At 30.8% G+C, this 26530-nt stretch overlaps 1 protein-coding gene across 1 annotated transcript in view; it reads left to right on the forward strand.

Annotated features, from left to right (window-relative positions):
• Positions 1–26530, forward strand: part of LOC145260691 (uncharacterized) — a 240924-nt gene that overhangs the window by 11358 nt on the left and 203036 nt on the right. Inside the window, exon 2 of the mRNA XM_080119094.1 lies at positions 17562–18830. Coding sequence (XP_079975220.1) covers positions 17576–18830 — 1255 coding nt within the window. The 5' untranslated portion in view covers positions 17562–17575. The remainder of the gene's footprint in view (positions 1–17561; positions 18831–26530) is intronic.

Genomic DNA, 26530 nt, shown 5'->3' on the forward strand with positions numbered 1-26530 from the left:
GTTTGAAGAAATAAGGTATAATAAAATTATGGGGTTTTGCTCTATATAGAATGGAAATATGTCACGAAGTTTAACAAGGTTTTTTAATATAGATCCAGAGAATATTGTGATAAGTGTTTCAGTGTGAACAGGTATGGTATAATAAATTATGGGTTTTATCTATTTTATTTTTACTTTAATCATATTTTGCTTTGGTTTTGATACCCCCAAATTCGAAACATTCTCTTTACAACTCTTCCTTTTCATAACCTATCATACTTTCATAAATCAGAGTCCATTTTCTGTAGGTTGTTTTGAACCCAGTCAACGACGGGTACTTTTGCTAGTATATATATATATATATATATATATATATATATATATATATATATATATATATATATAGGTTACATATTTAGTGTTTATTGTTTTACAACAAACCTGTCGTATTCTTTAACATACACCAAAATAATAATGCGTGAATGTCCTCATATGATTGCAAGAAGAAATATGAACCATACGTTATGTACGTGTTGTAAATCATGATTATATATATATATATATATATATATATATATATATATATATATATATATATATATATATATATATATATAGTAATTTATCAAATATATATGGCGATTAAGCTACATTGAATATTCGGCGTTTCATCCACTCTAGGATTCCTCAGGCCGCATAAGTCTGAGGAATCCTAGAGTGGATGAAACGCCGAATATTCAGTGTAGCTTAATCGCCATATATTTTTTATAAATTACTAACTAGCTCTACCTACGTATTGAGCACTTTTGAAGTAAATACTTAAAGTTTACACATAAATCTATACTTTCGTATATTAATTTTATGTGAGTAAATGAAGTAGTTACATATATATATATATATATATATATATATATATATATATATATATATATAGATAGATAGATAGATAGATAGATAGATAGATAGAGGAGCAGCGTTCCAAACATAATACAATTTATTTTTTATTCCGACTGAATGGAGCCGAATGGTTTGAAAATTGTAGTGTTATGATGACTGTACTCATTCATGATCTTAATATTTTATCTCTCTGTGGCAGATATTGACGGTATGAGACTAGAAGAAAGCAACTCCTGTCATGCATGTTCGTTGCTAACAGTGATGCGGTACTGAATTCCTGGCACACGTGTATTGAGAATGTTAGTGACTATACGCAAAAATAATTCCTAGGGCAAAAAAATTTGCTGGTTAGTTATTACGAACACGTTTTGTGCTCCTTCAAAATTTCACGTTAAAAAACTTTGAAACTTTAATTTGTAACTATCCTCGTGTATATAACCCAGTACTACCCGCCTCATGGTCTGGTCACCGGCGACTAAAGTGGTTCCCCCACCAGACTTGTTTGGTAAGGATGGCAACTAGTCTCCCTGAAGGATTAAAAACAAGACCTTTCAAAGGGCGAATGAACCCTTTTTCGGTGCCAGCTGCCAACTAGCACCGTGTATATTTGCGTGTATGTATATATGTTTTGGTGTGGAGAGGGCTTCCGTAAGCCGTGGTGAAGGCAAACTTTTTAGGAGAAACAAATCTCTGATTTAAAAAACCATAAAGCGGGAGACCAGTACCCGCATTAAGCTGGTCTGCGGTTTAATTTGTTGCTGGCTATCTTGCTCTTGCTTGTTGCTGGATCTCAACATTTTGAACCGATAGAGAAATTTAGTGAAAAAAAACAAGAATGTTTCCTTCAAAAGCACATAATTTTCGACCGATCCTTCGATCTTCCTCAGTGTATATATATATATATATATATATATATATATAAATAAAGAGAGATAGATAGATAGATAGATAGGTATAAAAAATGTATATAGATATAGATTCAGACTTATAAATTACTTTTATTTACTTATATACTAAATTTTTCCGCGGCTGAAATATTTATCCTTTATATTTATTTATATTTATTTAAAAATAAGTTCAGTTATGATATTTTAATTCATGCAGATTTCGTATTTATTATTATTATTATTATTATTATTATTATTATTATTATTGTTGTTGTTGTTGTTGTTGTTGTTATTATTATTATTATTAAAAAGTTAAGTTATATATTTATCAACGTCTCTTCTTTATTTGAAGACTTCTTTGGGATGATTAAATTTAAGAAAATAAAATATCAGTACAATATTTGGAAGAATGCTTGTGAAAATATTTGTTCTTCTATTTCTCCAATATATATGAATATATCTCTACATATTTTTAGACCTTCAAACGTAAAATTCTGGCAATATTGTTCAATATCAACATTTGTTTTATTAACGATATATTTTTTGTATTATTTTAAGTTATGGTTTGCCCATATGTTAAAATGATATTATTATATATATTATTTTAATGTATACAGTATATTATGCTTGTAGAAAATTCGTTGTTATATTTATTTAACCTACATTAGGTTTTAACCGATTTTCTGAGCCGGTGAAATGCTTTATAATTAATTATTTTTTTAAAAATCGTATATTCTTGTAAAAATATATATTTTATAAGTATTGTCAAATTTAATTAACTTTGAATTTATGAAGTTTTTTTCTATCTCTTAGCAAAACTTTTCTATTTTATTTTATTCTTTTCTTAGTTTATTCTCTTATTTCATTTTACAATTATATTTTCTTAATTATATATATATATATATATATATACACACACACGTGATATATATATATATATGTGTGTGTGTGTGTGTGTGTGTGTGTGTGTGTGTGTGTCACGTTCACTTGAACAAGGCACATCGCAACTTGAATCTAATGGGCTACTATTTGGGACCATGTTTTTGGAGATGAGCAGGATGTTGGTTTACATTGAAACTTTAGCATGTCAGTAAGTCAGGTAAGCAGGAAGGCAACTCCAATGTGTAGCTGTTCAAAAGAAGAAATTATAAGAGTAGAAGGCTTTCCGGAATTTAGGAATATCTACATTGAAGGGATGTGATTTAGTTGCTAATCAGGTTTGTCGGAGGTATGTACGTCGGGAGGGTGCAAATGATTGAAATTCATCAGAGCCATTCCATTAAAATACTTGTAAAACTAGCACGGGGTGCAATATTGCGTCGATAGAATAGGGGTTGGAGACTGCGGGACTTATTAAATTGGAGACTGTTTTTGGACTCTTTCTAAGAGGGTAAGACTAGCATTTATATCAGCAGCCCAACTGTGGCAACAATACTTCAGGCATGTACGAATGATGGCTTTGTAGAGGTGCAAGAGACTGTCAGGTGTGAGTAATCTTCTGACACGATAGAGGGAACTCACCTTCTTTGCAACAGCCTTCGCAATGCTCCCAATAATAATGATAATAATAAATAATATTAGTATTTATTATTATTATTATTATTATTATTATTATTATTATTATTATTATTATTATTATTATTATTATTATTAACTCACTAGAAGTAGTCACACAGGTCATCATGAAATTTTAAAACGACTTGCAATGTTCTCTGGAATCAGAGTGACAACAAGTCTCCCCAGATTTCCAGTACTCTTTACCTCTTTCGATAACCTTCGCAAAAGAAATCACGTTATCGGAACATTACCATTATTTTCTCGTTGGCAGCGACCGTCTTCACTTGGATTTTGGTGTCAATAAGGATCTCCAAGGTTTCAGTTTTCTTTGCATTCATCCAGCGGAGGTCTGGCTAGTGCTTTCTCTCCTCGGTCTTTCCATCCTCCTTGAACCGCCTTACTTATTTAATGTGTAGTGACATAATTATTTGTGGTATATTATTATTATTATTATTATTATTATTATTATTATTATTATTATTATTATTATTATTATTATTATATTTTTTCTTTATAATTAGCATTAAATTTGAACTTAGTGCAATTGTCATCCTGCAAATTATATTGCTTTTTTATTGTTTATTAAAATTTCTATTAAGCTATGCTTTCGATGCTGTTTACTAAAAGTGCTCAAATTAAAGAACATGTCTCCAATTTGAATTCAGGCGCATATATGAATTATTTTTAAGAATATAAATGATTATATATATATATATATATATATATATATATATATATATATATATATATATATATAATGAATAATATATATGAAAGTAATACAATTGAAAAAGAAAATCATTTTATGTATGCTTTTTCTATACTTGTAATTTTGAAAATTTATCTTTCCCTTGTTGTGTCTCTTCATATGTACGATTCTATTCATTTATATACTATTAGGAGTGGATTGTACTTTCCGCCTTCATTTTCTACAATTGATGTATACTCCAACGTGAATTATTCTCAATATTTTGACATCAATATTTTGTAAACGTGGTCGTAAAACCAGTACCAACACTACGCATACGTTTCAGAAATTTCAATATATTATTACTTTCACAGCCGTATGTAAATTGTTCTACTCTACTGAATATTATATATATATATATATATATATATATATATATATATATATATATATATATATATATATATATATATATATATATATACTAACAGGAAGACCCAGCGTTTCCGATATTAAATGAGGATCGGTGAAATTGCCCATTTTTCAATCAAATTGATGAATTCCTTCTAGACAGGGACCACCGAGGGGCACCCGAAGAAAGCTTCTCATGATAAAACTTCTCAAATACACATGCGATGTTAGACTGTATAAGGGCGTTGACTTTGGTCAAAATCGGACTGTTCCTTCTCTAGTTGGATATTTTCGGTTATCGATTTTCGATGCTTACCAGAAGCATTCCGATAAAAAACAAATATAAAAAAAAACACTTTCTGACACATAAAATAGATTTTTGTTAAATTTAAAAAAGGCGTTTCTTAATCAATATGGAACTAACTAATACACATACCCACACGCATATGCAAAAACACATATAACATCTTTTAAATATATATACATATATATATATATATATACATATATATATATATATATATATATATTTAAAGGAGATAAGAATAATAGTCTAAAGAGCTAAGTGTATTTTAATGTAACAGTGAAATTACTAGTTTAATTAAAATAAGGTAATGCTCGTTGTAATTTAGATATATAATAAGCTCGATAGTTAAATGTCCTAGAGCTAATTCAATATTAAGTAATGTGATTTATAATTTAAAAATTTAAAAACATTTTCAAAATTTAAAAATCAAATTTTAATTAAATTAAAAATCAGTTTCATAAGAAGGAACAACAACAAAGTCAATTATCTGTACGATCGTTTCGGAAATCCGTGCTTTTTATTTGTGGTATACATGAAGTCACGTAGAACAATTATACATAGTTTTTTTGGTAAGCACGGTCTCCTCATCAGCAAATTTAGGAGGATTTCTATTGAATTGAAAAGACACCAAAAATAAACCTAGCATTAAAAGTAAGGCAGATGAATCTGAAAAATTGAAGTAAAAGGTTTGGATTTAAAATTTATAAGAAAATTAGTATAGGTTAGAGATAGAAATGAGTAGAATGTATATATATATTTTTTTTAATTTACATAATAAATTTGATTTAAAAATATATAGATATATTTTATATTTTATTTATATTTTAGTTTTTCTTTTTTGAAATCAGGAACTGTATTTAAAGTAGTCATTTAGATGTTTGCTATAGCTTTTTATTTTATTGAATGATGAATTTTAAAAGGGCGACGCTCGTGCAGTAAATTGTTTCCGTTAGCGTATTTTGATTTAAAGACGCTACAGTTAATATCTATAGAGAGAGAATATTTATTTTGCAAGTTTTTAAGGGGAGATAATTGTCATGTGTTATTGGCTTTATTTATTATTTGATTTACGAGTCTAAGGGCGGTAATTGGTTTAACTTAATTTAAAAAAATAAAAAAATAAAAGTAATCTATTTTTACTAATGAGTAATTTTTAATGATTTAAGGTGGTTTATATTTATTAAATTTAAACCAACGTTTATGATTACATGATAGAAGCTCATGTCTTGAATTTACTAGTTTGGTTGTGCTTTTTATAGCTTCATATTTTAAAATTTTTTAGGGTTTCTTTTGTACATAATGTACAAAACTTATCTCCTGGTTTATATGATTTGCAAGTCTCAATTATTTGCCATTTTAAGTTGAAAGAAATATTGCTATTTTTTAGTTGCCAAATATAGTTGGATAGAGTAGTTTGGTTTGATAGAGAGTTATTTTTAAAAGAATGTTTGTGCGTTGAAATTCTATGTTTTATTGGGCCAGATGTGGAACCAATATATATTACCTCTTGATTATTATGATTATTTTCCGTTAGGTCTATTGTTGGATTATAATGTGGTGGGTTGGTTAGTAATTGATCAGTAGATTGATTTAAGTTGGTGTTATTATTTAATCTGGTAGTTGAGTTATGGCTGTTGATAGGTTCTTGTATATTTGGAGTTTTTGATACTGTGCAGCTATAGATAGCATTTTTAATTTTACATGAGCCTTGTAGGGGACATTTATTTTTTCTTCTACAGTTACAGTCCAATGTATTTTGTATAGTTGTATTTTGTAGTTTATTAATTTTATTATTATTAGAGCTAATTATTTTCTGATGAAGGTTAGGCATAGTAGAGTAAGAGACTTTAATTGTGTTCTTATTGAAAATCTTATTATATCTATGGGGGGCTTTAAAGTTCTTATCTAATATTTTAAAAAATTCTCTAGCTATGTTTGTTTCTAGGTTTTTGGAATACGGGGGGTTGAACCATAGGATCTCCTTGTGTCTATTCTTACGTTTGCGGGTTTTAGTTTGTTGTTTATTTATATTATTATCTAATATTTGTAGTTTGGTTTTATCTTTTTTTGTCTCCTGGTTATTTTTCTTAACTCGTATACGGGAAGACATTGCCATATTATATGTTATTACGCTCTTAATAGGTTTATTTTTAATGCAGTTTATGTTTCTATCATTTTCATTTATGAATTTAATTTGTGAATTATATCCAGAGTTTTTAAGGGCTTCATTATAGTATTTTTCATTTTTGGTAAATATTGATTTAGTAGAAGACAGTCTAGAAATTCTTAGAGCGATATTGGGAACTATTGATTTTAATATTGATTTAGGGTGGTTTGATTGATTGTGGACATATAGAAGTGATTGGTTAGGTTTATGGTATGGTTCAAAGGTAGAATTTTCAAGATTTAAGGTTATGTCTAAGAAATTAACAATTTTTTTATTAGGGTCGATTTTTATACTAAGTCCATAATTTTTAAATAATTTATGTAGAGCTTTAATTGCTTTTTCATAATTTTTATTAGTAGAATTCGTTATGAAAAGTGCATCATCTCTATATAGCCCTCCTTCAAGTTTGAATTGTTTATGGAGTATACAATGTATTTCATTTAAAAGGAAAAGGCCAACTAGATCAGTGACCTGATAATAACACCAACTTAAATCAATCTACCGATCAATTACTTACCAACCCACCACATTATAATCCAACAATAGACCTAACGGAAAATAATCATAATAATCAAGAGGTAATATATATTGGCCCAATATATATAAATCTGGCCCAATAAAACATAGAATTTCAACGCACAAACATTCTTTTAAAAATAACTCTCTATCAAACCAAACTACTCTATCCAACTATATTTGGCAACTAAAAAATAGCAATATTTCTTTCAACTTAAAATGGCAAATAATTGAGACTTGCAAATCATATAAACCAGGAGATAAATTTTGTACATTATGTACAAAAGAAACCCTAAAAAATTTTAAAATATGAAGATATAAAAAGCACAACCAAACTAGTAAATTCAAGACATGAGCTTCTATCATGTAATCATAAACGTTGGTTTAAATTTAATAAATATAAACCACCTTAAATCATTAAAAATTACTCATTAGTAAAAATAGATTACTTTTTTTTTAAATTAAGTTAAACCAATTACCGCCCTTAGACTCGTAAATCAAATAATAAATAAAGCCAATAACACATGACAATTATCTCCCCTTAAAAACTTGCAAAATAAATATTCTCTCTCTATAGATTTGTAGCGTCTTTAAATCAAAACACGCTAACGGAAACAATTTACTGCACGAGCGTCGCCCTTTTAAAATTCATCATTCAATAAAATAAAAAGCTATAGCAAACATCTAAATGACTACTTTAAATACAGTTCCTGATTTCAAAAAAAGAAAAACTAAAAGGTAACTATATCTATATATTTTTAAATCAAATTTATTATGTAAATTAAAAAAATATTTTTTTTTTCTACTCATTTCTATCTCTAACCTATACTAATTTTCTTATAAATTTTAAATCCAAACCTTTTACTTCATTTTTTCAGATTCATCTGCCTTACTTGTAATGCTAGGTTTATTTTTGGTGTCTTTTCAATTCAATAGAAATCCTCCTAAATTTGCTGATGAGGAGACCGTGCTTACCAAAAAAACTATGTATAATTGTTCTACGTGACTTCATGTATACCACAAATAAAAAGCACGGATTTCCGAAACGATCGTACAGATAATTGACTTTGTTGTTGTTCCTTCTTATGAAACTGATTTTTAATTTAATTAAAATTTGATTTTTAAATTTTGAAAATGTTTTTAAATTTTTAAATTATAAATCACATTACTTAATATATATATATATATATATATATATATATATATATATATATATATATATATAAAGCTGAACGTTTCTGTGTGTGTCTGGTCACGAATAGGCTCCTATATGGTTGAATATTATAGAAAACTGATCACATATAATGATAGATGTATCGAGATACAGGAATGGGTATGTTTGATCTCGCATAATGATGATTCATTAAAATTGTGGGGTCTGCGTATGCGCCTGGTCCACAAAGTATGGAAATAAAAAATTTAAAAATTTAAAAAAAAAAAACGTTTACAAGTGTTTTTTGATATAGATGTACATAATAATACTTTGATAAGTATGTTTTAACTTAAATAGGGATAATATAATAAAATTGTGGGTCTGCGTTCGCGCCTAGCCTCCATAGAATGGTAATAAGCAGAAACTTTAATAAAGACTTTTCATATCTATCTGCGTAAGTATACTTTGATAATTATGCTTCAGTTTGAAGAAATATGGTATAATAAAATTATTAGGTGTTCGTTCGCTCCTGACCTCCATAGAATGGAAATATATCACAAAGTTTAACAAGGTTTTTTAATATAGATCCACAGAATATTGTGATAAGTGTTTCAGTGTGAACAGGTATGGTGTAATAAATTATGGAGTTTATCTATTTTATTTTTACTTTAATCATATTTTGCTTTGGTTTTGACACCCCCAAATTCGAAGCTATCTCTTTACAACCCTTCCTTTTCATAACCTATTATACTTTCATTAATCAGAGTCCATTTTCTGTAGGCTGTTGTTGAACCCAGTCAACGACGGGTACTTTTGGTAGTATATATATATATATATATATATATACATACATATATATATGTATATATATATGACTACTTCATTTAATCACATAAAGTAATATACGAATTTTATGCGTGAATTTTCAGCATTTACGTCAACAGTGCTCAATACATAGGTAGAGCAACTTAGTAAGTTATGAAAATATGTATGGCAATTAAGCTACACAGAATATTCCGCGTGAGAATTCGTCAGGCTTATTCAGTGTAACTTAATTCGCATATATATTTTCATGACTTACTATATATATATATGTGTGTGTGTGTGTGTGTGTGTGTGTGTGTGTGTGTGTGTGTGTGTGATAGTTAAAGTGTGTGTTGTTCCTGCCTTAAAGTAAATAAACATCACACTGATTCATGGAATTTAAAGACTAAAATTCACTTATTATTCTAATTGTAAACAATTTGAAACTATGTTTGTACAATGTACAGTTAATAAAATTAAATACACAAAATCAAGCAATGGCGATTATAATTTTATTAAGTTACAATATCAACCTAGTAATTGTTGTATTTTTTGTTTCAATCTACGTCAACTTACGTATGTTTTTAAACATAATATAATGAAAAACTGCAAAAACTGAATTATGGATTTAGGGAACAAACAAACAATAATTAATAAACAAATTTATAACAGATGGTGAATAATCTTTTAAAAATCAACAAACAATCAATAATTCTATTTTTTTACTGTGTTCTTTTTTTTTTTACTCCAAACAAGGCACAGTGCCACTTGGATGTAAGAGGTTACTATTTATGACAAAATTTGGAGGGTGGCTCTGTGGAGAGTTGAGCAGCAAGATGTCTGTTTACATTACACTTAAACGTCTGCATATAAGTACAGCCAGGGAAACAGAGACTCAGAGGGAATTCTAAAGTATAGAATTCGAGGGAAGAAACTATTCGAGTAGTAGGCTTCCCGGTATTTAGAGTGTACGGGTGGGATTTTGCTGTGTGTAGGGTTCGTCGTGATATTTATGTAGAGAGAGTACAAAGGCTTAGAGTTCGTCGTTGCACTTTCCATTACAATATTTGTAAAACAGGCACATGGATGAAACATTTCGTCTAGGGAACAAATGCTGGAGTTTGGTCGAGAATGCGGAACCTATTAGGTTAGCGACTTTTGTCTGAATCCTGTCTAGGAGTGAGAGACTAGTAGCAGATACACCAACCTTAATATGGCAACAAAAGTCAATGAATAAGCGAATGGTGGTTTTGTAGAGGTACAGGGTCCATTCATATGTAAGTAACTTTCTAGCAAGGTAGAGAGAGTCTACCTTCTTCGCAGCAGCCTTGATAATACCCTCGATGTATTCGTCCCAATTCTTGTTCTATGTGAACGTTAAGACGATGAGTTTGAACGATAACCTTTCATGGTGTATCATTAGCCATGGCTGTCAGTGGTTGAGAATGTTTCTTGTAAATATTAAAAGAACGAAGCTTAGTCTTGGCAGCATTGAATGTTACCACTCGTTTATGTTCTCATTTACCCACAGATTAGAGTTTTTCCTTTAAGGTTTCAGCCATTTCCTTATTCATTCGTTTTCACCTCGTGTCTATTAGAGGTCGCAGTATCGTCGAAAAACATACCCATATCAGAGAAACCTTTTGTTAAAGAGTTCATTTATGAATACCAAGAGTAACAAAGGTTCAATTATCGAACCATGAGGCACAATAGCATTTATATCATAACGATAAGTTAGTTTAAATGAAAACAAACGTTAAGTTTATAAATAAAAGCAAACTACAAATTATTTAAAATACTCAATTTTAACTTTTGTTAAAATCTATGAAAAGACAATAAACAAACATTTAAAATATTAAATCAGGGTAGTAGCGAATTTGGGATGGAACATTTTTTCTATGAGTAAAATTTAATTAAAAAAATCTGAATGAAATAATTAATTTTGTAAGAGTTATTAAACTTGCGGCCGCAAAAATTCCAAACTATTTTAAAACAAATCTATTTACAAAGTTTAGTTTAAACGTGATGACATTTTTATGGTGTTTCTTGACATTTGTATGAGGAACGGGGAGACTTAGTCGGGATGAGCTACTATTTGGGGCCAGATTTGCAGGGATACTATTTATGGAGTTTTGTAGCGAGATGTCTGTTCACATTACACTGAAATTTCTGCATGTCAGTACAGTCAAGCAAGCAGGTGCCCGAGAGAGAATTCTAAAGAGCAGCAGTCCGATGGAAAAAGCTATTCGAGTAGAAGGCTTTACATCTCTGCAGTTTAGGGGTAGAATATTGCTACTTGTCGGGTTTGTCGAGAGTATTGTCGTCGATGGACTACTAGGGCTCCGAGTTCGTCAGAACACTTGCCATTGAAATACTTGTAGAACTGGTACAAGGATGCCAAATTTCGGTGATGGGACAAAGGTGGCAGTTTAATTGATAGTTCATAACCTATTAGGCTGGCGACTCGTTTTTTAAACCTTGTTTAGGAGCGAGAGACTAGTGGTAGATGCACAAGTCCAGATGTGGCAACAATACTCCATGCATGAGCAAACCATGTTCTTGTAGCGATACAGGATACTATCAGGTATGAGTAGCATTTTGGCACGGTATAAAGAGTCCACCTTCATCGCAGTAGCCTTGGCAATTGCCTCATTGTATTTGTTCTGTCTAGAATGCCTGCAATTAAATTCCATCACACACAAAACAGGAATAATCTTTGCTAATTTTAAAATAGAAAGTTATTCTGACTCCAAGACACTGTATATATCTGTTCTTCATTATAGAAATTATCTGAACTCGTTTAAACCCTTTAATCACACATTAACACCATCTTTTAACTCTAATGTATAAAGGAAAATTGTAGATTCGCCTTGAGATAACAATATTTAATAACTGCAGTAAATACCATTGTAATTTTATGTCATGCATCCTTGTTATGTAGTAAAAATATTTCGAATTTTATGAGAAATTAAGTAGACGTTTTTATTTAAAATGCTTCTGTTAGGAGAATTTATTTTTTGGAATATCTAAATAAGATAATTTAAACTTTTCACGTTAAAAGTAACTTCCAACAAATTTTAATTTGATTTTAAATGAAATAGTTACTAATTACTCAAACAAAGTGAGAGACACACACACACACACACGCTCGCACACACACACACACACACGCTCGCACACACACACACGCTCGCGCACACACACACACACACACACACATATATATATATATATATATATATATATATATATATATATATATATATACAACAGAAAGAAAATTAAAACTATGTTGAACTTTACAATCCAAATTTATTGTTCGACTGAATAAATTACGGTTTCACTTAATGCCATAACTAGCGAATTCTAACATTGCTAAAAATATACTTTGCTGATTTCTTTATGTCCTCTGATGAGAAGACTAACAAGAATAGCATTTTTTGAAACTCCGCGGAATAAAGAGTTTGTAAATTGTTTTTTGGGGTATTCAGTCGAACAATAAATTTTTATTGAAAAGTTCAACTTACAGTTCTAATTTTCTTTCTCTTATAATAAGCTCTACTTAATTGCCTGTTGAGCTTTCTTATTCGGTTGGGATTAAATTATCTATACATAAATACTGTTATTTATATTAGTTTGAAGTTTACCATTGCGTATATCAGGTAAACACTACATCCCTTTGATTTCATTAATATATATATATATACATATATATATATATATATATATATATATATATATATATATATGTAAGGCGCTTTGTCTGTGTATGAGAGAGTGAGTGAGTTCTTTATGGACTCTGAAACGGCTAAGACGTTCTTTTTAATTCTCACACAAATGTAGTTGATGTGTCTGGAAGTGTTTTTAGCTAGGTTTTGTATCGGGAATGCTTCAGAGTTTTACTCATTTAGAACTGCTTTCACCAATTACTCATTTTGCGATCAAATTTCAAACAATTTAGGTTACCTCCTCAGCTATATTTTGAAAAAAAAATTAAATTTTCGTTCAGTAAAATAAAAGTTATGATAAAATTACTGTGTTACAAACTTCCCACATTCTGATTGGCTGTTGGTTATCATAGCAACAAAATATGTTATGCTACGCTAATCGGCTGGGAACGGCGTAGATGATGATGTAACAGAATATTAAAAAAGAAGTCACTAATAATTCACGGCTGTCTCAATCTGTCGCTTAGCTGTACCATCACTAATAATTCACAGGAAACAAGTCAAATAGATAGAAAATTTTATTTCAAAGCTAAGCCTGGAAACATCATGGATTACATGGAAAAATGAAAGCATGAAAAGTAATATGGTTAAGATTTAAACATGGAAAAGTAAAAGGACTAGTTAAAACTGGAAAAGAAAAAGCGAAGATATTCTAGTAAAAGATATAATAAATTTACAACTTATTATATATCACCCTTTATTTACACTGAACTATTGAATTTATGAAGCTCGATGTAACTACAGAGTATATACAAATAAATGACAAAAGTCTATATTCCAAATTCCCAGATGCTGTAGAGCTTACCGTTCAATACTTTCAAAATGTTTTTGTGCCGCGAAACAGATGCTGTCAGGAATTACATATTTTAACATGCTTAAAGAAATAAACGGTAAGATTGACATCTTGGAATTTGGAATATAGACTTTCTGATATTTATATATATATATATATATATATATATATATATATATATATATATATGTGTGTGTGTGTGTGTGTGTGTGTGTGTGTGTGTGTGTGTGTGCGCGCGCGTGCATGTGTGGATTATGATGTTGATGATGATGATTGAATCGTATAATGTCGTAAGTGCATATGGACGTTTGCATTCGTAATTCGTTTCCCTTACCTTTTCCTAGAATTAGGTACTCACAAGAGGGATCCCGTGAAGGTTGCCCCCGTCCCTAAGTTTACATTTATACTGTGCGATCGACTGGATTCGAACCCAGTATCACCATGTCATCTATCAACATCGCTTTCCACAATTTTTGATTGTCAATTCCCGTTAAGACGACAAAAGTAGTTTTCACCCAAGCTTATTAGAATGAACATATTACAACTTCGTCAAAAATGACAAAAATTATGCTTCGCCAAGTTTTGCACAAATATTTATATTCCAATTAAATGATTTATAAATTGGTGAAGTTAAATAAAAAAATAAACATCTCAAACTGGAATGTTTAAAAAATAAAAGAAAGAAAAACGAATGAATGGGTATAAGAATATAAAATGAGAAAAAACAAACGATTTATTTTCAAATTCAGTAAATACAACTGGGGACGTGTATGACTTGCTTTTTGTTTTTATCTTTTTCTCTATTTGAAATATTTTTACACGGTACTTTTTTTACTTGACTTCCATTTGTGTGACCGATATATATCTATAATATACACGTTATTAATAATTTTAAATAGAATATTATTCAGAAATTATTAAAACAGTTTTGGGGGAAGGGTGCTAAATGCATAACCGGAAGGTTTACATTTTCAGTCATAAATTTAGATTACTGTCTTCCCTTCCGGTTATCTCAGTACTTCCTCTGTTTAAATTTAAACATGGCCATCAACACCATTTATGGTACATCAAATTAACTTATTTACATATTGAATATGAACAGCTTTAAGCTCAAATAGGTCACAAATAAATAGGTAAAGAAAAATAAGTAGTTTTATCGTTATTTGGATTACTTGGACTTGAGTGACATTTTCATAACGTTTCGGCCAATGTAATCTCCGACTTTCTTTAGATGTATCTTGTCGAATTCGGGAATTTGCACGGAATTTTGAATGGAAAACTTTATTTAATCCACAGGGGTAACCTGCTTTTATTCTGTCAGACATGATCAGGCAAAAGTTCTAAGTAATTCACAAGCGTATTTTAAATTGGTAAAATAAAATTGTAATTTACACTTTTTCTGGGGATTGAATGATCAAAAATACAATTGCGAATTACTTAGAACATCCACCCTGTCATGGCTGGGAGCATACTTCCTCTGTGGTTTAAATAAAGTGTTTTGTTCGAAGTTAGAGGAAGATTCCCCGAGTTTGACAAAAAGATTTCCATGTTCGACAAGATACACCGGAAGAATGTCGGATATGTCATCGATACAAATATTGTAAAGATAACATTCAAGATGAGAACAGTAGTTCAAAAAATTATTTCTAAAAATGTAAGTATAATTTTTCAATAATTTTTCAATTTAATCTAAGAATGATTATTTATTAAATACTTGATCATTCCGTCGGAAATGATCAAGTAGAAATCTTAAGTAATTCCCCCTCTTCTTTAGCAGATTAAATAAAGGTTTCCATTTTTAAAAAAATCGTGCAGATTCCTGAGTTCTAGAAAATACACCTACGAAGGTAAGGAGTTGTGAGAATGTACTCTCAAGATAAGAATAGTAGTCCGAATAAGCCAAATTATGCAAATTATCAAGCCTCATTTAAAATATTCAGAAACATACAAAGTTTTTGAATAATTGCACATGGATGTTACCTTCAAAATAATCATTGTCGCTTAAATAATGACTACCATTTATAGATAAACAAGAATAAATAAACATCAGTCTATAATATAGAGTGAAATTACATTTTTAGAAATAATTTAATATTTCAATATTTGCAATTTCTTCAATGTTTCTAAATTTGATCATGATTGTAGGCAGTTACATAGCTAAGCAAAGAAATCGAAACAGATAGACATATACATGTCTTGTTATGTGAAAGCCCCGTTTTCTTAAATGGCCCTATCAGGATGATTTCTTTTTGATTCTAGTGTGGGTGGGGCAAAATCAGAGCGCTCCGCCTTCATCGTCCATTTCAATTTTCGCGCCAACACCCTCTTCTTTTTAGTTCGACTTTAAATTCTCCTTTATTTTTCTTATCTTTTTCGTCTGACCTTCTTAAAAACTGATATTGAGTAAACGTAATTGACACCGATCGATCACGTTACCAGAGATATTTACAAAACGTTTCTCTGCGCATTCACTTACGCACAGACAACAGACAACATACAACACAACAGTGCCAGCGCCTCGATACAATCAGGCCAAATATGTGCGCTTTCCAACTAAAATCTGTGAACATGTAGGCTATCCTAAAATAAGCTCTTAAAAATTCAAGGACCCTCCTTCTTACCTAAAACTATTCAGCGTTTGCTCGCAATATTTACTGCTTTAATTACCGATGCATGTATAATAATAATAATAATAATAATAATAATAATAATAATAATAATAATAATAATAATAATAATAATAATAATAATAATGTCTCACACTATTGGCCAAGCTCCACCTTCTGTCCCATCGACGCAATGCTGTATCCTCGTACCTGTTTTGCGAGTACTTTAACGGAATGTGTGTAGATTAATTAATAGCACTTGTACCTCCTCGGCGTGCATACTTCCGGATAGCGCAATAAGTAGCGAAGTCCCACCCATTCACTGTTGAGATCCGTAGATGCTGGAAAGCATTCTACTGTAATAGTTTCTTTCTCGGACTGCTATACTTTGAAATTCTCTCTCTGTTTCCTGCTCCCTTGATTATAATAACCTGTAAATGTTTAAATGTAATGTGAACAGACATCTCGCTGTTAAACTTCCCAAAATCCCATATTAGCAGACATGATCCCAAATACTAGCCCCTTACGACCAAGTGGCAATATGCTTTGTTCGGGGGTGAATAAATAATAATAATAATAATAATAATAATAATAATAATAATAATTATTATTATTATTATTATTATTATTATTATTATTATTATTATTGAATAATACCTCATGCCGTTATAGTTCATTTCCACTCCTGTCACCGCGATAAAGGAGAATTGTGCAGTTATGACGTTGGGCCAAAACTAAGCATTGCTACTTCTACTGCTTTCTTTTCTGAATGGCAAAGATGAATGAGAGAATCATATGGCTGGACCGCTTCGTCGACAAACACTCACTTTTATTAAATGCTACTATTGACGCCCCTATCAGTAATAAGATTGAAGAAGCCGATCCCTTCCACCTTTCCCTTCAGTTTTAGCAACTCTGCCGTCTATAAGGCAAATCGTTCGTTCTCGTTTCTCTCTCCCCTACTCCAGCCGACAACTTTAGAAAACCGCACCAACACAAACACACGTGTACGCTGAAATAATCTCACATTTTTCTTCTCTCGTTTCTCTCCTCGGATTTCTATTTCAGATGATTAAAGAGTAATGGACGTGACAAACGGCGTTTATTTCCCGCATTCATCGCATCTCACACACCACAGCCATCGGCTTCACCACCCTCATCCTCACCAGCCAGTGACGACAACATCATCCTCGCAGCAGCAAGGCCAGCAAACGCAACCTCAGCAGCAGCAGGCATCTATGTTCCAACGAGAGGCTAATAGTTGTTCGTATGTCGACCCCGTTGTAGCCCTACCCGTGGTCACATTCGGTCATGTACCACCTCAAACTCAGGGACCTCCATCGGCTTGCATCTATGCCCGCAATTCACCTCAATCTGGAACAACTGGCTACGGGGGACATAATATGGCTGTTGTCGAACAACAGCAGCAACCTCCGGCCGGTCAAGCCCAAACTGCTGGGCAACACGCGCAGCAACCCCAACCACAGTCGATACATCTGCATCACCCCGACGAACTGGCACCATCGAACACCTCATCAGTTTCATCTACATCAGCTTCAGTGAATTCTTCTTCGGCCTCATCTGGACCAACGGTAACAGGTACGGTGTCGGCGGCTGTCATCGCTTCAGCTACCTCGTCGACCCCCAGAGGTGAGGCAGCCGCTGCAGCCGTAGCTGCAGCTGCTGCAGCAGCCGCTGCAGCTGCTGCCGCTGCTTCAAGCATTTCTACCTCGACTAATGGCGCGACCGGTTTAGGGGCAGTTGTTGCAGCCAATGCAACCAATGGACCCGGAATATGCAGACCCCAACAAGCAACGCAACCACAAACACATGCAAGTAACTCGATGGGACAACTGCACAACTCTCACCAAACGGGTAGCCAGCATCACCAATCGAACAGTCCTTCGCGAAACACCCTGAACTCGAATCCTGCCCACATCCAATCCCCTACCGTTGGGGTTGTGCCAGGCAGTGGTCATTTGAACACTTCTCTTGCTCACCTTCGGCCTCACCACGCGTCTCATCCTCATCATCAGCATCAACAACATCACTCACATCATCACGCGCAACAGGCCTCCATTCATCCTCCTCATTCCCAGCAACAACCACCCCCTGCCCATTCTCAGTCGTTGCTACATCACCACCATCCCCATCATTCCCACCATCCTCATCATCCTCATCAGACCGCTTCCCCTCCGTGCAATAACCAAAATTCTACGGCAAATTCTGGCACACTCACTCCAAATGGACGTCCACAGCAACAGCAACCCGCTCTTCAGTTTCCTTGGATGAAAACGACTAAATCCCACGCTCATCAGTGGAAAGCTGGGTGGCCGGGTAAGTACGTGTGTGTCTGTGTGTTTTTAATCTCCGACTTTGCTACCTTTTGCTTGCTCTGATCTAAGTTGTATTGAGGCTCATTGGACTTTATTGATCGACGGATGCAGAATGTATCTCATTTAAGTGAACATCTTTGAAACATTGATGATACCTAACTCTTTAACGTTTATTTTACTCAACAAGAGATTATTTAGTTCACGAGCTCGAAAATAAACAAATAATGTCACAAACCTGTACAGGTATTATGTTTTACAATCGTATCAGCATAAATACAGTTAATATATAACGTATATGAATTATGAAATGATATATATTATGTATATATACTTATAGTATTCACTTCAATAGTTGTGAAGAGGTCAGTAGAGATTATCAATAGCATATAATATACTTAGCTAAAATACAAATAAACGACGAAATTCCTTGGAATAAAAAGGTTTTTCCCTTATTCCCCCTTTTGTAACCGTTATTGTCCACACATACACACACACACACACACACACACACACACACACACACATATATATATATATATATTTAGTGGAATGTGTAATTAATAAAAACTGAAGAAAGTGCTCAATACCGTTGTAGAGCAGATATGTTATAAAGAAGCTTCTTCGATGGCAATATATGTGAGCGGTTATACTAGCATAATTTCTCAGTTGCTAACTATACTATTAGAATACGTCTGATTTCCCTTGAAAATAAGACTCATGCAACGCGAATCTTATGTTAGTCTTTGTTTATTCCCATCCACGTGGATTAAATGAATGTAAGTAAAAATGGCACAGTTAACATGACACCAGTAAAAATGGGAACAGTAAAAATGGCACCAGTAAAAATGACACATTGGCGGAGATTTTTTTTTTTTAATTGTATTACACATGTTTTTGAGAATTTGATATCATTTTTTTCGGAAAAATGAAATGAAAAATTATAAAGGGGATATTACTTATTGGGTATCGATTATTGTTATGTTAGCAAAATGTACTTACAAAGTCCTTGAACAGATAACTATGCACAACTTTCATATAAACTTAAGATAATTAAGATATACTACTAAACCTTATGTCTAGAATCCTACTTCCAATTTTGATCAAATTCCATTACATGATTCTCATTATAGAAAATTATAAAAATATATGGTTCGATCTTGAGGGGTTTTAAGAATGAATTAAAACAGGGATGTGTCTAATTAATTTTATGTCGGTTGAATTTAATGCAAATCGAAAATCTTTGATTTTTTTAAATGGGAGAAAGTGCCCATGTTATGATCTCAAATTCATAAATAATCCAAATAAACTGAAAATTAACGACTATGTATTAATAGGAGTCGTAATAGATATTGTTAAATTGAATTTTCTGGAAGGGGATTCAATCCTTATTTTAAACTTTTTTGCATGACGGGTTCACCTATCACCATTTATGCCAAACAGGTGTGTTTCAAAATTTATGATGATTCTGTTAATGTTCAGGTTCAAATATGTAATCCTATATTTTCCTTTATATTTCAAATCAAAATATTCTTAAGGTGTTTTTTGCGTACCTTTATATTGCCGGCTTTTCTTGTCTTTTTACGTAAAGCATTTAGCTTCGAAATGCTATGACATAAAAGGCTGTTTTCTACTCTTCTCTCATTTTCGTCCTTATCGATTTAATAAACAATTAAAATTCTATGTAACTTTTATTCGTCATCTTTTTATTTAATGTTTTCAATCAATCATTTTAATTGAATTATATATATACATATATATTGAATATTGAATTATATATACATTGAATAATATTATGTATTGAATAGTATGTATATATATGTTTTAATATTTATATATATATATATATATATATATATATATGTGTATGAAATAAAAATTACAATTAAATTTACCAAAATGATCCAAGATGGTAAAACTAAAGTATATTATTAATATTAAAGAATTAATATTTATAAAGTAATCTGAACCAGATGTAAAGGCTCGATAAAACCAAATAGGAGATAGAGCTTATAATAAGAGAAAACAGTTAATAAAACATGTTAAAAACACTTTGAAATGAGTTAAAAACATATTAATCTGAAAAGGAACCACTTGATAAGTGGATAGTCTTACATCCACGGAGTTTCGAAGAAATACTTTCATTCTCATCAGATGATAGGAATTAGTAAAATGCGAGATCGGATTTTGCATAGAAAAGTATTTGATGAAACTACAAGTAAGTCAAAGATCTTACTTGATAACAAAAAGTGAAGCAGAGGGAATATGGTGAAGAAAAAGGTGATTACACATGAATGGATAGTCTGGTGAAAGGTAAATAATCCAATGACGGTAAAATCCAAAATTATAACTCCAAGAATGTTAATTGATTTTCCATTTGCACAAGTAAAATCAAAAGAAATCACGTAATTGGAAGATGGTCCAAAATAATCCAAAAGACCGAAATACATGGAATAATTCACAAATATGTACAAAGAAAAGAAAAGGGGAAAATTCCAATAATATTAATAAAAGAAAAATAAGATATGCTTTTCACACGACTGCCGAGACATAATAAGAAAGATCAGGGAAGATCCATTCACGTGTAATCACCTTTTTCTTCACCATATTCCCTCTGCTTTACTTTTTGTTATTAAGTAAGATCTTTGACTTACTTGTAGTTTCATCAAATACTTTTCTATGCAAAATCCGATCCAGCAGTTTGCTAATTCCTACATTCTGATAAGAAGGAAAGTATTTCTTCGAAACTCCACGGATTAAGGACTATCCACTTATCAAGTGTTTCCTTTTCAGATTAATATGTTTTTAACTCTTTTTCAAAGTGTTTTTAACTGTTTGCTCTTATATATATATACACACACACGCGCGCACACACACATGTATATATATATATATATATATATATATATATATATATATATATATATATATATAAAGAGAGAGATAAAGAAGGGACAAATCAAATTATGTGTTCATAAAAGTTTCGTCTTTATTGGGAGACTCTCTCTCTCTCTCGATATACAAGTATATAAAAATGAAAACATATTTATGCAAGTACATAACCATGTTTTATGCTTATATATATATATATATATATATATATATATATATATATATATATATATATATATATATGCTAATCTAGCGGTACTGGTTAGTTGTTATACAACTAAACAGTGTTGTATGTCAATGACTACAAATATTATATATATATATATATATATATATATATATATATATATATATATATATACATGAAAGCATATTTAATTCTGAAACGATAAAGATATTGTAATATCATTTTCAGTAGTTAGGCATTTTAAAATAATTTTTAACAATATGAAAACAAATACAGCAAAGAAAAAGGCATATTTTACGCGAATAGTATCACACATTTTAAGATATATCGTAACAATTTCCGTTGCCTATAAAACAATATCCTTTATAATATAATTTTTTTTAGATATTTGTATTTTTTTAAATATAGCATATTTGTTTACACTATATCAGTATTTGTAAATAAGTAATAAAAATAATAAAATTAATAAGCAAGTTATGGAAATTTAATGAAATAAATAAAACGATTTTGAAAAAAATAAGAGTAAGCTATGTTGTTAGATTAACGAACTATATGTCTCTTTTCTATAATACAGTGGTACAGTTATCAGTGAATAACTATATATATATATATATATATATATATATATATATATATTATTTTATGAATATCTGTAAAATTTTGGAGTATTTACTTTTACAGTGCTCGATACGTAAGTAGAATTAGGATAGTTTTAAAAATATCTATGGCGATTACGCTTCACAAACATATCTCGCGTTTCATCCTCAAATGAAATAAAAAAAAATATGTGTAGCGTAATTGCCTTATGTATATTCAAAACCTATCAATATATATATATATATATATATATATGCATTTATATATATATATTTATATATATATATTATATTATATATTATATGCATATAAATCAGTAGGTATTTGATATGATATATATGTGTGTGTTTGTGTGTGTATCTGTTTCTTGACTATGTAAGTATTATTTATGTTTGTAAGAAAAGAAAATATTTCCATACTCAACACAAGCACACACATACATACATACATACATATATACACCAAAATATTATATAAAAGCTCAGTTACTAATAAAATCAGTGACCAAATCATCCAAATATATATTGGATTTATTTTGTCACTTATTTTATTATTAGATTATATTTTGCATAGAATACGATTCTGCCATTTGACTGCATAAATCATAATCTCAACAATTATCATATCTCTTTACTTCTCTGGTCGATTCTTTTGGAGTTTTACCGTGACACCGAATAATATGTACATATAAATATTCTAAAAATTATGTTAATCTGTAATATTATTGTTTGTGATTTTATCCTTTGATGGAAAACGCTTATCTTTAAAATACCATCCCATAAGGATTTAAAATATTTATTCCTTCTTTTGAATATGTGATGAATTAATAAATATTGTAATTAAGCCAATTTTTATTTTCATTAAGCATTTTTTTTATTAATATATGTATTTATCATTTATATAAACATTTTTTAAATATCCCTACATAGTAACATACATACATACATACACACACACACACATATACCCATTCTTATATTAGCTTATTGTTAATAAATTGTACACTAAATACTTGTGTACTGTTTTTATATATAATATAGATTGTTAAAACTTTCGATAATTGTTTCTCATTATGTACTTCATTTTACTTAATCTGGACATAAATAGAAAATCAATTACTGCATTTGCTTATGCATCTGCACTTAACTATTAAACCTTTTTTTAATAGATTTATTTGTCATTTAAGCTCATTATTAAACTTCATATATCAAGAATTGCTAATTTTAGTATTATCAAATTATATATCTGTGGAAATATGATTTTTTTTCAATTATATTTCACTTTTTAAGTGTATTTGGCCAGTATTTCCTATTTAAACAAACGTTAATAAATACGACCGAAAGCTTTTGTTTATACATTTTTACATTTTGTTTTCAATCTTTCTTGTGTAAGAATCAAAAATATTGATACAAGTCCCTTATTGATACAAGTCCCTTATATAATTTTTATTCTAACGTTTTAGACAAGAACAGCCATCGGCATCTTCAAGGGGTGAATGGAACAATTTCAGAGAGGGGTGATGAAGCGGTTTTGCGTAGTATCAGCAAACTTCTACTTCTGTAGGGAAGGCCACCAGTGAACGAGCTACTGGGGTTAGTAACTGGGTCGCAGGAAGGGGAAATTTAGATACGTATACGATAAGCATTTTAAGACATTTGTACTTGTGTAGAATATAACAGCATTGATTGTAATCTTTATTGATTACGCTTTTCGAAATTATAAATTGTAATTTATTTATATTTATACATATTTTATAGATTTATATATCTGATCGATTATCTTTGTGTTTTGAACTAAGATTTGTGTGGCTTCTGTAGAAAGACAGTTATGCTTTCAGTAGATGCTGAAAGAGATGACATTGTGCACAGTCAAGCGAATGGATAAGGTTGTGGTCGTGTAACCGACGTAAATATTGATTTTACGATTGTTGTAGGAGGTGCACTCTCCCAGAGGGCATGTAAAACTAAAAATGACATTGTTTGTTTTATTTTCTTATGGTATTAGGGAAGATGACGCATTGATTTTTTTTACGGTTAGATTTTGGGTCTTAAATTGTTTTATATTAATTGGTAAATCTAATTATATTATTGTTGTAGGTTGGGATACGTAATGCATGGCATTTCTTATAGCCATTTCTTTTAATATAAAATTAGGTTCCATTTTACTGCAGTAGAATATGTTAATGAGATTCAGGTTATGGTTCTGTGTGATATACTATATGTGTTTGTATTTTTTAAGTTTTACAACACGGATTTTATTTGTTGGTTTACGATATAATTAGGGAATACGTTTTAAATAAGTGCTTGTTTTATATTTTTTAGTTCGAGGAGTTCTCATGCATACCTCCGATAATACTTCTAACACCCCTACTACGAAAACCTTACTAGCCTATATTCTTGCCTTCTAAATTTTAAGACCGAGTGCCCTCATTGTTAGAAAATAGCTATCGTAAAACTTCTTAACCGCGTTAAATTTATCTCTTCTACTAAAAATCACTACTTTTCGAATAGACCTGTCAATTGATTACATCGTTCGTGCGATTTAACTCTATTCTATCATTTACTTATGAGACACAATAGATCACTTGGAAGACAATATTTACCACGTTACTGCCGAAATACTGTCCAATATATTAGCGTAGAGTTTGTGAAAATTTAACCTCTAGATTACGCCATATATGCGCGAGTCGGTAGTTCGTATACGAGAAATTATATTTTAATCATAAATGGTAAAAATTAATTTTTTTATAATAAATCATATATTTGAATAAAAAATATTTTTCTGTTATTTATTTTAATTTAAATTTCGTCAATTTTTTTTTTTTTTTACACAGTGATCACCACTTATCAAGGCCCGGAAGCCACTCAGGGATAAGGGTTATTGCAAGTACATTACGTTAGTGAGGAGATTTTATGAAGTGTTTAATTAGGGGGGCGGTTCATTAGGAATTTGTTAACATTAGACTTGAAGACATCCAAGTTGTAGTCCGGAGGGAAGCAGGCAGACGGAACACAGTTCCACAGGCGTGCAGTTCTAAGAAAGAAGCTTTGCTCATGAAATCCGTGTTTTGATTTCGGCACAGATATAGAGTGGGGAAAATTTTTCACATTGGATTCAGCTAGACGGGTGTTTTTCGTGAAAGATTGGCGAGGGGGGGCCAGGGATTGGAGTTCAGACAATTCTAAAAACATAATATTTTATATTATATTGCATATATACATCAAATAGTAACCAACTTTCTTGGCCCACTCTAGTTCTGAAAACTTTTAGCATACAACATATCAATTCTTGAACATACTACTTACAAGCATAAACTATCAATGAAGACATACAATTCAAAATGTGTCTAAGCTGCCGAAATTTAAGAGCGCGAGAAATGACGAAAAAACTTCAAACCGACAAAAATACCTATAAAGAGATAAGTTATGAAAAAATGACGATAATAAATATATTTATTTTTTGTTGTTATTGGTTATCATCGTGTCTCGCAATTTTTTTTTTTTTTAATGTTTACGATGCGGTAAAATATCACCTCGTTACATTAATAATTAGTACGCGATTACACTAAGAAAACAATCAGAAATGAATGTTTTAATTCAAATAGGATTCTTATGAAATATAAATTTGTTTCCACAGTTGTACTGGCTGTTCTTTAAACGTTTTTAAATATTTATTCAGACTAGCGGAGCCTGTGGAAATTCCACAGGGGACTCATTCATATGTAATATATTGATGTTGGTATTCTGTAGATGTTCCGCGTAAATGGAGACGCTCTGATATTATTGTAGCTCTTTTGGTTAATACTGTAAAAGTATTTATCTAAGTTAGCAGGGACGCCCGGCGTAGCCCGGTCGTAAAGTACGCTTAAATATGATATTTTAATTCTTGCAGATTTCCTATACGTTATTTTAAGTCAATATTCCATCGATTTTATATATTATATAGTTGCAATTTCCCAAATAAAAAAATATATACATATCTATATGACTTGAGTGCTTTAGCTTGAATCGAAACCGAAACTAATATAT

This window comes from Euprymna scolopes, chromosome 3 (assembly GCF_053919585.1).
Source record: "Euprymna scolopes isolate OS-2025 chromosome 3, ASM5391958v1, whole genome shotgun sequence".
NCBI lineage: Eukaryota > Metazoa > Mollusca > Cephalopoda > Sepiida > Sepiolidae > Euprymna > Euprymna scolopes.